This window comes from Carcharhinus amblyrhynchos, chromosome 10 (assembly GCF_965287045.1).
Source record: "Carcharhinus amblyrhynchos chromosome 10, sCarAmb.v2.hapA, whole genome shotgun sequence".
NCBI classification, from domain to species: Eukaryota; Metazoa; Chordata; class Chondrichthyes; order Carcharhiniformes; family Carcharhinidae; genus Carcharhinus; species Carcharhinus amblyrhynchos.
The window spans coordinates 77,940,247-77,953,582 of NC_137333.1; the positions used below are offsets into that span (position 1 = coordinate 77,940,247).

The following is a 13,336-nucleotide window of genomic DNA, read 5'->3' on the forward strand; positions in this document are numbered from 1 at the left end:
GATTTAGTGAAAATCATGCAACTGAGGGATTGGAATTTTTAATTATATCATGATGAGGGAACTACCTGAGTGACTGTGGATAGCTACGTTTACATATGGAGGGTACAGTGAGCTGAATAAATAAAGCAAGTCAATTTACTTAATAAAGTCAGTTTACCTAAAATTAAACCTCAGCCCAGCTCATGCAAATCAGTGACACACCCATGGTTACTGAAGTGTTTATCTGACAGAGTGCATGGTTTTATTACCTGCATTACCAATATAAGAACATGCAAATTTGGAGCAAGCGTAGGCCATTCGGCCCCTTGAGCTTCCTCTGCCATTTGATAAGGACATGGCTGATCTGATTGTAAGCTCAACTCCACCTTCCTCTCTACACCCTATAACCTTTGCCACCATAATTATTGATTGTCTTGATGATTTAAAATCTATATAACCCATCCTTCATTACATCCTGAATTCCACACTCTAATGACTCTCCATTTCAAAAGGGAGATTTCTACGGGGCGGCACGGTGGTGTAGTGGTTAATATTGGTGCTTCACAGCTCCAGAGACCCGGGTTCAATTCCGACTGCTTGTGTGGAGTCTGCACATTCTCCCCGTGTCTGCGTGGGTTTCCTCCGGGTGCTCCAGTTTCCATCCACAATCCGAAAGACATGCTGATTCGGTGCATTGGCCATGCTAAATTCTCCCTCACTGAACCCAGACATGCATCGGAGTGTGGCGACTAGGGGATTTTCACACTTAATTGTAATGTTAACATAAGCCTACTTGTGACACCGACAAATAAACTTAAAACACTGGCAGACGCCAGGCTACTAATCTGATCTGGGGAGTGTATTTCTTGGTCAGGAAGGCGAATGGGATGCTGGCCTTCATAGCGAAGGGGATTGAATATAAAAGTAGGGAGGTCTTGCTGCGGCTGTATAGGGCATTGGTGAGGCCGCAGCTGGAGTACTGTGTGCAGTTTTGGTCGCCGCACTTACGCAAGGATATTTTGGCCTTGGAGGGAGTGCAGAGGAGGTTTACTAGGCTGATACTGGAGTTGAGGGGGTTGAGCTATGAGGAGAGGCTGAATAAACTAGGCTTGTACTTGTTAGAGTTTAGAAGAATGAGGGGAGATCTCATTGAGACGTATAAGATGATAAATGGGATGGATAGGATAGAGGTGGAGAGACTCTTCCTGCTCAGAAAGGACAGTAGGACTAGGGGGCACAGCCTCAAGATAAAGGAGGGGGCGGTTTAGAATGGAGTTGAGGAGGAACTTCTTCACTCAAAGGGTGGTGAATCTCTGGAATTCTCTGCCCGTTGAGGTGGTGGAGGCTGCCTCACTGAGTATTTTTAAGACGTGGGTTGATGGGTTTTTGATAAGCGAGGGGATTAAGGGTTATGGGGAGAGGGCGGGAATGTGGAACTGAGCCACGACAGATCAGCCATGATCTTATTGAATGGCGGGGCAGGCTCGAAGGGCTAGATGGCCTACTCCTGCTCCTATTTCTTATGTTCTTATGTTCTTATGTTGTTTCAGCCAAGAATTCTTTTGAGAAAATGTGATGCTAAGGAAGTAATGAAGGGCATTGCAAGTGAGTATAATGGGTGTTTTTTGTTTCAAAATGACACACAACAATATTTGTTCTCACTGATTGCTAGAATTGCTGGAACTCCAATTTCTCTTTGATATTTCTTGTTCTGAGTCTACCTTTCCAGTCCACTCTATGCGTTTTTATTAGTGTCACAAGCAGGGTTATATTAACACTACAATGAAGTTACTGTGAAAATGTGTATAGCTGCCAGGGAATTTATTCTAGCAGGAGAGATTTTTTTGCAGCGCTCTGATTAATTTTCCTCACTAATCATTGTGATTTGTTACACTGAGTCCTGCTGTTATAAGATGATTCTCCTCCGGTGCTCTGACAGACAATGAACTTTATCCGGCCCTTCCCGCAGGCGAGTACAGCTCGTGTGTGGAGTAGTCACAGCAGCAGCCTGGCTATCACTGCCAGCTCTAAACTGCTTGTTCTGGTTGAACAGGGAATGACTCTGAAAGGTGAGTCTGTCCGGTTGCTGGGTGTTTAATTTGGGAGTGGTGATTTATTAACATTCCTCCCCTTTAGTGCACTTTCCAGAAGTGGAATAAAACTCATGTTGATGACAGTGACTCCAGTCCCAGCAGGTAGCAGCGCACTGTCATCGCCAGCCCTTTACCCTTTTTGGAAACTTCCAGCTTTTTATTTTGTCCAGTTCACGCTGGATGTGGACATGTCCACCCGCTGTCTCCCCTCCCCAGCCAGGCAGCCCCCGCCGCCTGTCCCCACCTCTGTCCTGAGCTGTGAGCTGGCGGTGCTGCCTCTGGAGCTGTTGCTGAGCCTGCAGCGACCGCATTTCCTGGTGCGGGGGAAGAGCATTCAGATCAGCCAGGCAGCGGGAGCCGGATACAATGTTATCTCCAATGGACAAGTCCAAGTGGATGGGCAGCAATGCAGCCTGCTCAACTGCATCCCGAGGTGAGAACCTGCAGCAAGTTTTGGGACAACTCCATTTCATGAGTAATAGGATGATGGGGACCGAGCCTGGAGGTTGTACACTGTCTCAATTCTACTGAGAGGCAGGTACATTCAATGCAAGCTTCAGTTAGCGAGTTTTGTTTTACTATTCAAATCTTCCAGGTTGGTTTTTATTTAATACCAGGAAAATCCAGTATTCTTGAGTCCTCTACAATATGCAAACCTCGCCAACTTTATGACTTTCTAACACTAAGGGGCATAGTACTAAAAGAAAGTAGTCCAGAGGCTTACATTAACGCTGTAGTGAAGTTACTGTGAAAATCCCCTAAGTTGCCACACTCCCGCGCCTGTTCGGGTACACTGAGGGAGAATTTAGCTTGGCCAGTGCACCTAACCAGCACATCTGTCCGACCATGGGAGGAAACCAGAGCTCCTGGAGGAAACCCATACAGAGACGGGGAGAATGTGCAAACTTTGCATAGACAGTGACCCGAGCAGGGAATCGAACCCAGGCCCCTGGCACTGTGAGGCAGCAGTGATCCATTAAGTTGTCTATCATATTCTTATGCAAATTAAAATACATATTTAATGAGTAACTGAATCAAAATCAACTGTTTTACGCCCTAGGATGCAAGTCAAAGTTATTCCTGTGTATATATTGTTGACATTTTTCTTCCATTTGCATACTTGAAAGTTCAGATACAAAAGTACAACCGCATCCCATTTGGTAAGATAAATGTTATAGGGGTGCTGAAGGTTACTCTTCTGAATAAACACTGGTTATTAGAATAGATCTTAGCTCAATGATGCTTCTAGGTTCTTCTCATTTTAAAATATTTAAATTAGTTGAATTAAGCTACTAAAGCTGTTTAGTTTCATACATAGGATATAATCCTTCATCAATGATAAATTCTTCACATATGAATAATGTTATAGTGATTGGAAAATTAAATCACTTGAAAGAAAAGAACCTTGCATCTTTCAGAAGCAGAGGCTCAGTCAGTGTTAAATTGGGGAATGTAGAACCATAAACTACTTCTGAATGTCCCACGATGTATAGGTTAGATGGATTAACCGTGGTAAATGTATGAGGCTACAGGGATAGGGCAGGGGAGAGGGCCTGGGTAAGTTAACCTGTCAGAGAGTTGGTGCAGATTTGATGGGCCAAATGGCCTCTTCTGCCTTGTAGGATTTTATGGTTCATAGAAATGACACGGCATAGAAGGGGGCCATATGGCTCATCTTGTCCATGCCAATCTAAAGATACCCAGGTGACCCTTTCTAATCCCATCTTCCTGTACGTGGCCCATAGCCCTGTAATTTACATCACTTAAGGTGCAAGGCCAGAAACTTTCTAAACAAGTTCATGGTCCCTGCCTCTACCACCAACTTAGGTAGCAACTTCTAGACACCCACCACCCTCTGTGTTTTCTTCCTCATGTCCCTTCTACACCCACTGCCACTTAGCTTGAATCTATGACCCCTGATTTTTGAATTCCCTGCCAAGGGAACAGGTTCATCCTGTCTACTCTATCTCTACCCCTCACAATGTGGCAGCCATTTTGGACAAATAATGATTCCACAAAGAGTAATGAATTAAACAGCCAATGAAGGTACAATGAGGAAGGGAACTACGTTTATCAGGAGAACCTAGTGCTTTGCTAACATTGTGTTTGGCATCTTTAATACTGGCTTGAATCTTGAAGCAAGTGTTCATCTGAAATGCAGCCTGCTGGCTGCCCTGAGTCCATCAACCCTGATGATTTGCCCAGGTATTTGAATGCACAATTGTCTACACAGAAGTGAGGTTGTTGCCAACTAAACTACACCCACGCTGATTAATTTAAGAGCTGTGCCAAAAAACAAACAGCAACATTGAAGGTTGAAGCTTCTGTGAATTTTAAAGAAAATGGAATGGTGGACCATAGAATACTCAGTAAAAATTCACAGTATAGTACAAGAAAATGTCCCTCTGTTTGTCAGCCCAGTTTGTTCAAATGGATATTAAAATCACCAACGTTCCCTTACCTATTTAATGTAATAAGGCAGATAACCACAAGTATTAATTTCAAATGGAGAAATCCTAGGTTGGATAATATTGAGATGTGGACTGAGGAAGGTGTGAAGAAAACCAGGGAAGAAGCAAGCCAATGCCAACTGACCAATTCAATCTCAGTGGTGTAACCAGGGCAGAATTGAACTAAATGAACAAAGAGGGTTGGGAGAGGTAAGCATAGGGCTGGATGATGACAATATGTTTCAGCACCTTCGAGAAGACAGGAGGCTGGAGATAGTGCAATAGATGAAGAAAGCAGAACTTCTATGAGGTGAAGACAGTAAATTCGCAGGGCAGGGTGATAGGACTTGAGGAAAGCGACTGTGCTTGCAAGCAAAACCGTACACAGAATTCCAGAACTGGCTTGACCATTAATCTGTACAGTTTAATATATGACTTGTACATGCAAATACCCAGTTTACTTTACTCAAATCTTCTTCTTAATGGGTTATGACCAGTGACTGTCTTCAAATACTTCTCCATTTCTGCCAATGGAGATCCAAAAATCAAAATAAATTTATTTATCTTTAAACAAAAAAACCCGATGACAATCAAAAATGAACAGAAAAGGGGAAAGATGCTAAGCTAGGAAGAGAGAGATTGGAATGGTCAACAGAAAGCCTGGCCAAGGAAATAGATTTTTAGAAGGACCAAAGGGGGAATACAATTGGACAAATGAGTTCCCAAGAATAGTGCCTGAACCTGGAGGCTCTGCTATTAGTGACAGACTACTAATTAATTGTTACTATGTCCATCACATTGAAGAATGTGTCTCAGTAAATTACACTTCTGCACTGTGCGTCAAATTCTGATTTTTCTTTCTTACTTCCAGGAAAGTTACTCTCACATCACAAAAGGAATACAAAAGTCTTCAAGAGACCTTATTAAGCAAACCAATGGTCTTTTTCACTAGTGTTAAGCTCACTGAAGATTCTAATAAAGGTAGGTCTTGTTACGCTGTGTTTTTTATTGATTTACTTTATTGCTGTGCATTCTGGGGCCTTTAGAGGGAGGAGAAAAATACAAAGGCATCTCATCACAAATATATTCATAATAAATAATCAGAAATATGTAGCTAATTCCCTCCGCTTTTCAGCGGCTCACTGGCTAATTTCTGTGCTGAGGTGCTGCATGTGTGTGTGTGGTCAGGTTCAGACTCAGTTTGAGCAAACTGCCATCACTAAGGATTGGATTTTCAAATGCAGGCTAAGTTGGAGGGGAACCAGCAACTCACATTGTCACATCTGCAGTGTGGGCATAAGAAAATCTGACAGCTGGAACGGCCAGTAACATTTTGCCTTTGACCTCAGTGGGAATTGGGTGATGCTCTCATACAGCTGCCTCATACACGTGTCACATCAACACAGAGTCCAGTGTCACCATTTGGTTTAGGCATGGCCACAGCAGGATTCACCCACGGTGAAGGTTCTTCATCTGGATTGATGGTGAATGGGTTGATCAACTCCTTGGGCCAGGATTTTCCATCCCCGATACCACCCAACATTATAATGAGGGGGACAGAAAAATTTGGAGAGCTATTAAAAGTTGGCAGCTCTCCAAATTTTCCAGTCCCACCATGGCAATGTCTGGTGGTGGTTGGGATGGAAAATCTCAGCCTTTCTCTTTTCCACAACCTTCCCTCTTAGATCGGAAGGTATTCTGTGTACAGGTTGAACTATAGGCTTCACATTCTGATCTATGGTTAACACTTGGCAGTCATGTAACTTTCCAATTCTTTGCAACACTGATTCAAATCCCTCTCTAAATTTGATATAGGATTCCACAGAATTCACTTTCAATCCAATCTGCGGCACTCCCAAGGCTTGGGAGTTTCTCTGGGCGGAGGAGAGTCAGCATCCTAAATTACTACAAATTCAGCCTCCACATTCCCATCCCCAGCTCTCAATGAAGCACCCAACAATTTAAAGTGGGATTTTGGACATGTAAGGAGATGTCTGTTCAATTCTCTTTGTCTTTGGTTCCTACCCCAGTGCTCCGCCAATGACATCATTGCCTGAACCTGCAATAATGCTCACTTCATCAATCACTGGAACTTTCTCCTGGTTACCCCTGTTGTGAAAATGTGTATCCACCATTACTATTCATATTCCTCACTCTGCATCTTCTTCAGCTCATCTCAGAGCTGTGCTTCTTTCATTTCTCTTTCCTTTATGTGGTTTGCCAAGCTTGTTCTTCTGCAATTCTTGGCAAAGTGGTTATATCCCCCATACTTCCTGCCTATCTACCTCTTGGTGGGGCAGGAGGCATCTTTTCCATAGAGTCCCAAACTGCCACATCTGAAACATACTCTCTCAGACTTCTGTTGTTTACTCTTACATGTACCTAGATGCCATTGTGCCACCCGGGTTGTATTCTGCTCCAGTCCCCTCCAGCATTACCCCCACCCCGAGTTTGTCTTTGTTGCTGAGTTGTTCAGGCAACTAGCTTCGGCAAAGGAAGACAATGAAAAGATTGAACAAAAATGGTAAATCAGGAACAAAATAATGTATTTTATCATAATCAAGTTAATATAAAACTCAACTTCTTATTTTACCAACATGTTAAGGAACAACACAGCATCAGCAAACAGCCTGTGGTCCTCCAATGAGTACTAAACATGTGCCTTGTTTATATTTCTGCAGACATGATTTATGCTGTCATTGTGAACACACGTCATCCCAGAATGAGGCAGGAGATTGAAGATAGTATGAACAATGTCACAGCATCAGAAATGGGGACAAACTATATCCTCCAGGTAATTTCTATTCAGATAGAGATGAATAGCTTGACGGTAATTTTATTTTAGGAATCCCAAAATACCTCATCCTAATTTAGACTCAGGATTCTATTAGTGGATAATATCATCCATTCGCACAGTGACACAGTAGTTAGCACTGCAGCCTCACAACGGCAGGGACCCTGATTTGATTCCAGCCTTGGGTCACTGTCTGTGTGGTGTTTGCACATTCTCCCTAAGTCTGCACGTTCTCCCCGAGTCTGTGTGGGTTTCCTCCAGGTGCTCCAGTTTTCTCCCACAGTCCAAAAGATGTCCTCCTAAATTCCATGCTAAATTCTCCCTCAGTGTACCAGAACAGATGCTGAAGTGTTAATGTAAATCTACTTGTGACATTAATAAATAAACTTTAAAGCAAATATTCTGCACAATAATAGTGCACTGTAATTGTATCTTTCATGACACCTTTTAGATAAAATTTTGGCCCTTTTCATATCCATGATATTTTAGTTTTATTTATTAGTGTCACAATGTAAGCCAACTAGGCTTACATTAACACTGCAATGAAGTTACTGTGAAAATCCCCTAGTTGCCACACTCCAGAGCCTATTTGGGTACTCTGAGAGAGAATTTAGCATGGCCAATGCATATCTTCTGAGCTGAGGGAGGAAACGGAGCACCTGGAGGAAACCCATGCAGACATGGGGAGAATGTGCTGATAGTAACCCAAACTGGGAATCAAACCCTGGTTCCTGGCGCTGTGAGACAACAGTGCTAACCACTGTGCCACCGTGTGGGCTCAGTGGCTTAGTACTGCCAATCTATCACAACCAGAAAAACTCAACATCATTAGTAAAAGCAAGCCACAAAAGGACTGATACACCATGTAGCTTTCCTTTCAGATACACCTCCAGATAAGTGGGTGAGCTACCAACTAATTCCAAAGTAGAATGAGCGATTCCGAAGAACAGTCCATTCTGGTTCGTGGAATGAGATATAGCAAGAAGAATTTATATAGAACCTTTACAGCAAAGAAATGCCCCAAGACATTTTACACACACACAACCAAAACTTGCTCATAGAGGTGATTCTAACAATCCCAATATAAATGACAGTTTTCGATTTTCCAATCCCACCTGCACTGTGGTAGCAGAGGCAGCTCATCACTGGGCTGACGATAGGATCTCCTGGTCCCGCTAATGTCTACATCATTTTGAGTTCTTCACTGGTCGTGCTGCCAGAGAACCTGCCACAGGGGCCCCTATCGGCCGGACAGAAAGATCCCGCCCACAGGAGGGATTGTAAAATTCAGCTCAGTGTTACGTTTACATCAATGTATCATTGGAATTGAGAATGTGTGTTAAACTCATTTCATACAATGTAGAAAAGGACAGCAACTGAGGAATGACAGGATGTTCTTAAGTTGTGCTTTGAAGGAGGCTTTAAACCGATAGCCCATCTGTCTCTCTCACATGGATGAAAATGATCCCATTACGTTATTTTGAAGAAGAACAGGGTGGTTAACCCTGATGTTCTGGCCAATATCACACAGACATTGTAATTTATGGGAGCTTGCTTGAACAAATTGGTGGCTGTGTTTTGATTTGATTTGATTTATTATTGTCATGTATTAGTATATAGTGAAAATTATTGGTTCTTGTATGCTATACAAACAAAGCATACCATTCATAGAGAAGGAAGGGAGAGAGTGCAGAATGTAGTGTTACAGTCATAGCTAAGGAGTAGAGAAAAATCAGCTTAATATGAGATAGGTCCATTCAAAAGTCTGATGGCAGCAGGGAAGAAGTTGTTCTTGAGTTGGTCGGTACGTGACCTCAGACTTTTATCTTTTTTCCTATGGAAGAAGGTGGAAGAGAATATTCAGGATGCATGGGGTCCTTAATAATACTTTTCTGAGACAGTGAAAAGTGTAGACACAGTCAATAGGTGGGAGGCTAGTTTGTGTGATGGACTGGGCTATGTTCATAACCCTTTGTAGTTTCTTCTGGTCTTGGTCAGAGCAGGAGATATACCAAGTTGTGATGCACCCGGAAAGGATGCTTTCTATGGTGCATTTATAAAATTTGGTGAGAGTCGTAGCAGATATGCCAAATTTCCTTAGCCTCCTGAGAAAAGAGAGGCATTAATGGGTTTTTTAACTATAGCGTCGGCATGGAGGACCAAGACATGTTATTGGTGATCTGGTCATCAAAAACCTGAAGCTCTCAACCATTTCCACTTCATCCCTGTTGATGTAGACAGGGGCATGTCCTCCACTACATTTCTTGCAGTTGATGACAATCTCCTATACTTTATTGACATTGAGGGAGAGATTATTGTTGTCACACCAATTCACCAGATTCTCTACCTCTTTCCTGTACTCCATTCCCTACATCACAACTGTGACCAAACGTACATCATTGGCTATAAAGCACTGTGAAATATCCAATGGTTATCAACCACGCGATATAAATGCCAGGCTTTCTTTTGTTAAATGAATACATGCCAACATGTGAGCTGCCCATGAGGTTTGATAAATTGTCTACACTCAAGAGGGATTTTGTTCCAAGTTTGATTTCCATTTCGTTTTAAGGACAAATGCACTGTATAAAGTTCTGCATTATTATTGTATTTGATGTCTCATGAAGTGTTCTGTAACACTTCTTGAAAAATTAGAGCATGTGTAATGAATTTTGCAAAATGTAGCAGCAGCTCTTTAGTGGGATTTCTGATCAAGATAAGACTGCACAATGACTTAGTTGGCTTAATAGATTATACGGTAGGAATTTTGAAATGACATTAGTGTTCACTCATTTACATTTTAAATCCTGGTTGCTAATTTGTGTTTCCTGTCAAGAAAAACAGGATTGCTAACTTGTGATTTTTTTTCAGTTCACCTTGCAAAAAGCAGTTGAGTTATTCTTCCGTTCGAACAGGGGATATAAAATCCATGGTCTTGGTTTGGATTTCACCTGTGAACTCAAATGTGATTCATTTGATGTTTCTCACCGATTTGAGCGTACTTCCAAGATGAAGGAACTGAACGGAAAGATTCTGGACTTGTCTTGCACAACAGAAGATGAGAAATGCAAAGTGAAAAGCTTATTGGACAAGATGAGTGAGCCTAATGTTCAAATGGGCAACGTGTCTAAGCACAATCCTGGTGCGGTTTCCTCAATTAGCGCAGGTATGTACTTGTTCTGTTCAATATTGCCTTTATTAGTAGGTCCTTATCTACGATATTTTTGGTAGTTGGCTAAATAGTTCATGATGATATATTCTTCTGCTTTGCCTTATCTAAGATCATCCCTGCCTAAGTGACTCTCAATCCTAATTCTGCTAACTTCCGGTCATCAAACTTCCCTTCTGCTCCCTATCTTATCCCATATTGTAAATACTCTTTAAATATTGTCCCTCTCTCCTTCTAATCTGTCATCATCACCCCTCTCCTTAAAAAGCCAACTTTTGACCTCCCCCCACCCTTCCAAACTAATGTCAAATCTCCAACCTTCCTTTCCTCTGCAAAGTTCTCAGACTTCCCCCCAAATCCATTCATATCTTTCTCCAAACTCCATGTTAGAATCCCTTCCTCTGGTTTCTGTCCCTGCCACAGTAACAAAACAGTCTCTGTCGGTGTGGAAATAACATCCGGTATGATGGTGACAAAGATAAGCGTTTCCTCCTTGTCTTTTTCAACCAGCCCAAAGCCCCTCTGCAGTCACCCAGCTTGGTCTTGTTATCTCTGGCATCTGTCTCCAAGAATCCATCCAGATTCCTCTCCTGTTTCTCATCTGCATCACTGATGACAACACTCAAAAGCATGTAGCGTGATATCTTCCCATTGTCTCTTTCAACTCCTCCACTGTTTTGAAATGATCAGACTGCTTATCCAACATCCAAAATTGAACAAAAATGTCCTCTAATCAAATGTTGGTCAGACCACAGCTATTATTTTCATTCCCTGCTCCAAACTCTATTCTGTCGCCATCCGTTTGATCCCTCTCCCTGGCAGCTGAACAAGACACATTTGACCTCGAAATGAGCTTCCAACCTTATATTCACACCATCATTAAACTGGCTGTTGTCACTGCGGTGTCATTCACCAATTTTGTTGGACAACCCACTATCAGAATCCTGCCCTGTGATAAAGTTGCTTCCCTATTGGCTGCCTATTTCCAATTTTCATGGACCTCTGCCCACAGTTCAGCCTTTGATCCACTCTTGGCCCTACCATCAACATGGCCCTTTCTCCCTTAGTAGTAGGGCTTGATCCTATAACTTTATGTTTCAAAGGCAATTAACATTGAGCCAAGTAAGTTGAAAGTGAAATGTTTAAGCTTTGACTCACATTCCCTTTCAGCAATGGCTACTGGAACAGTAAGAACAGCCAATGTACTGTTCAGTCTCTGATCCATCATTCTCACATTCTGATTATCATGCTATTACAGGGTTTCAAGAATTCAACAGATGCCATATGATGCAAATGGGTCAGATTTACAAACGGTATTAAGCTAAACTAAAGAACAGTTAAAATCTAAAGAGGCGGCTAGGAAGCTACACAATGGACAGAATAAAATATTAAAATTAGCAGAAGAATAGCAGGTGAAATCCTATACATGCTAGTGGAAAACACTGTGAAGATGGGACAATGAATGACTTAATACTTCATGAATACCTGACAGTGAAGATGAAAGGGATCTAGGAGTCTTAGTCAACAGCTCTTAATATGATATAAATTTGATCTTTCTAGCTAGCTATCTTTCTCTGTTTCTCCCTTCCTTTGTAATAACACTGCATTTGATTTTGACTAGAATTTAAGGTAATTAACAATAAAATGAAGCATTTATCGAGATCATATTAGTGATTACATCCTGTATATGTACCAGATTTGGGCAGCAATGTGCTGTTTGTAATTTAGTTCTTAAAATGTTTAGTTGCAATGCAGAAATACTTCAGCAGCTTAGTCGCTGGTATCCGTTTTAAATTATATGATTTACTCCAATCCCATAAACTCTTCCTGCACTGACTGTATGATTGCATTGGCTTATCAATTTACCATACAGCCAGCAAGTTCTCCTTTATAAACAATTATTTCACAAATTACTTAAGGATATTTTCTTTTAAAAAAACAGGTTCTTCTGGGAAAGAAGTGCTCAGTTCATCTCGTGCGCAACCATGTGCCAAGAGGACACCGATAAAGGAAATGCCTTCAACAGAGCTGCCTGCAGTCAATGAGAAATCATATCTGCTGCAATTTACACAAAACCTGCCCAAATATATAGAATGAATGTTTTGAAGAAAATTAGATCAAATCACAAGTCATTCAATTGAGAAGAAGAGTCCTTTATGAATGACTTTGAAAGAGTCTGAATTTGGAAAGGATATGTATGTAACATCTTTTTAAGCTGCCTAGTATTTGCATTAACCTGTGTTGTTTTTATATCTCTTCTAAGTGTTTTATTTGATGTGGTTGAGGAATATATAACATTGTTGGTTGATATGATATTGGCATGTATTTCACTAACCATTACATGATTGTCATACAGACTTAGAAAGGTGTTTGTTCCATGGCTTCTAATGGAGGAACTTTGCAGTTTCGATGCCTGAGCAGTAATCTGGCTGGCAGATCACCAGAACTTTTATTCTTAGCACTTATGCAATTTTCATTCCATTGAAATCAATGGAATAAGTGAGGGTGCATGTTACAATAGTTGGAAAATCTATTTTGCCAGATTACCACAAGATGATGAAGACAGAAAGTTATCCCAATGGGGGGAATTTTCCTGTTCCGTCTGCCACAGGAATTGTAGTAGAACATAGAACATAGAACATAGAACATTACAGCGCGGAACAGGCCCTTCGGCCCACAATGTTGCGCCGACCAGTCTTATTTTTAAAAAAAAACATTGACCCACTAATCTAAACCACTCCCTTTTCGTCCATAAACCTATCCACCAATCTCTTAAACGCCCCCAAACTAGGCGCATTTACAACTGCAGCAGGCAGGGCATTCCAGTCCCTCACCACCCTCTGGGTAAAGA

General features: G+C 41.7%; 1 protein-coding gene across 1 annotated transcript; it reads left to right on the forward strand.

Moving 5' to 3' along the window:
• Positions 1–2,140: 2,140 nt before the first annotated feature.
• Positions 2,141–13,103, forward strand: medag (mesenteric estrogen dependent adipogenesis). Its single transcript, XM_080197934.1, has 5 exons — positions 2,141–2,505; positions 5,394–5,503; positions 7,204–7,316; positions 10,188–10,482; positions 12,428–13,103. Exons 1-5 carry the CDS (start codon positions 2,144–2,146, stop codon positions 12,580–12,582), a joined length of 1,035 nt encoding a protein of 344 aa, XP_080054060.1. The 5' UTR covers positions 2,141–2,143; the 3' UTR covers positions 12,583–13,103.
• The last annotated feature ends 233 nt before the right edge of the window (positions 13,104–13,336 follow it).

Excerpts from the sequence above, each read along its gene's own strand:
- medag (XM_080197934.1), top strand. The coding sequence starts at position 2,144 with ATGTTGATGACAGTGACTCCAGTCCCAGCAGGTAGCAGCGCACTGTCA. Across the intron at positions 7,317-10,187 it reads GGACAAACTATATCCTCCAG|TTCACCTTGCAAAAAGCAGT; the intron begins GTAATTTCTATT and ends ATTTTTTTTCAG. Across the intron at positions 10,483-12,427 it reads GGTTTCCTCAATTAGCGCAG|GTTCTTCTGGGAAAGAAGTG; the intron begins GTATGTACTTGT and ends TTAAAAAAACAG.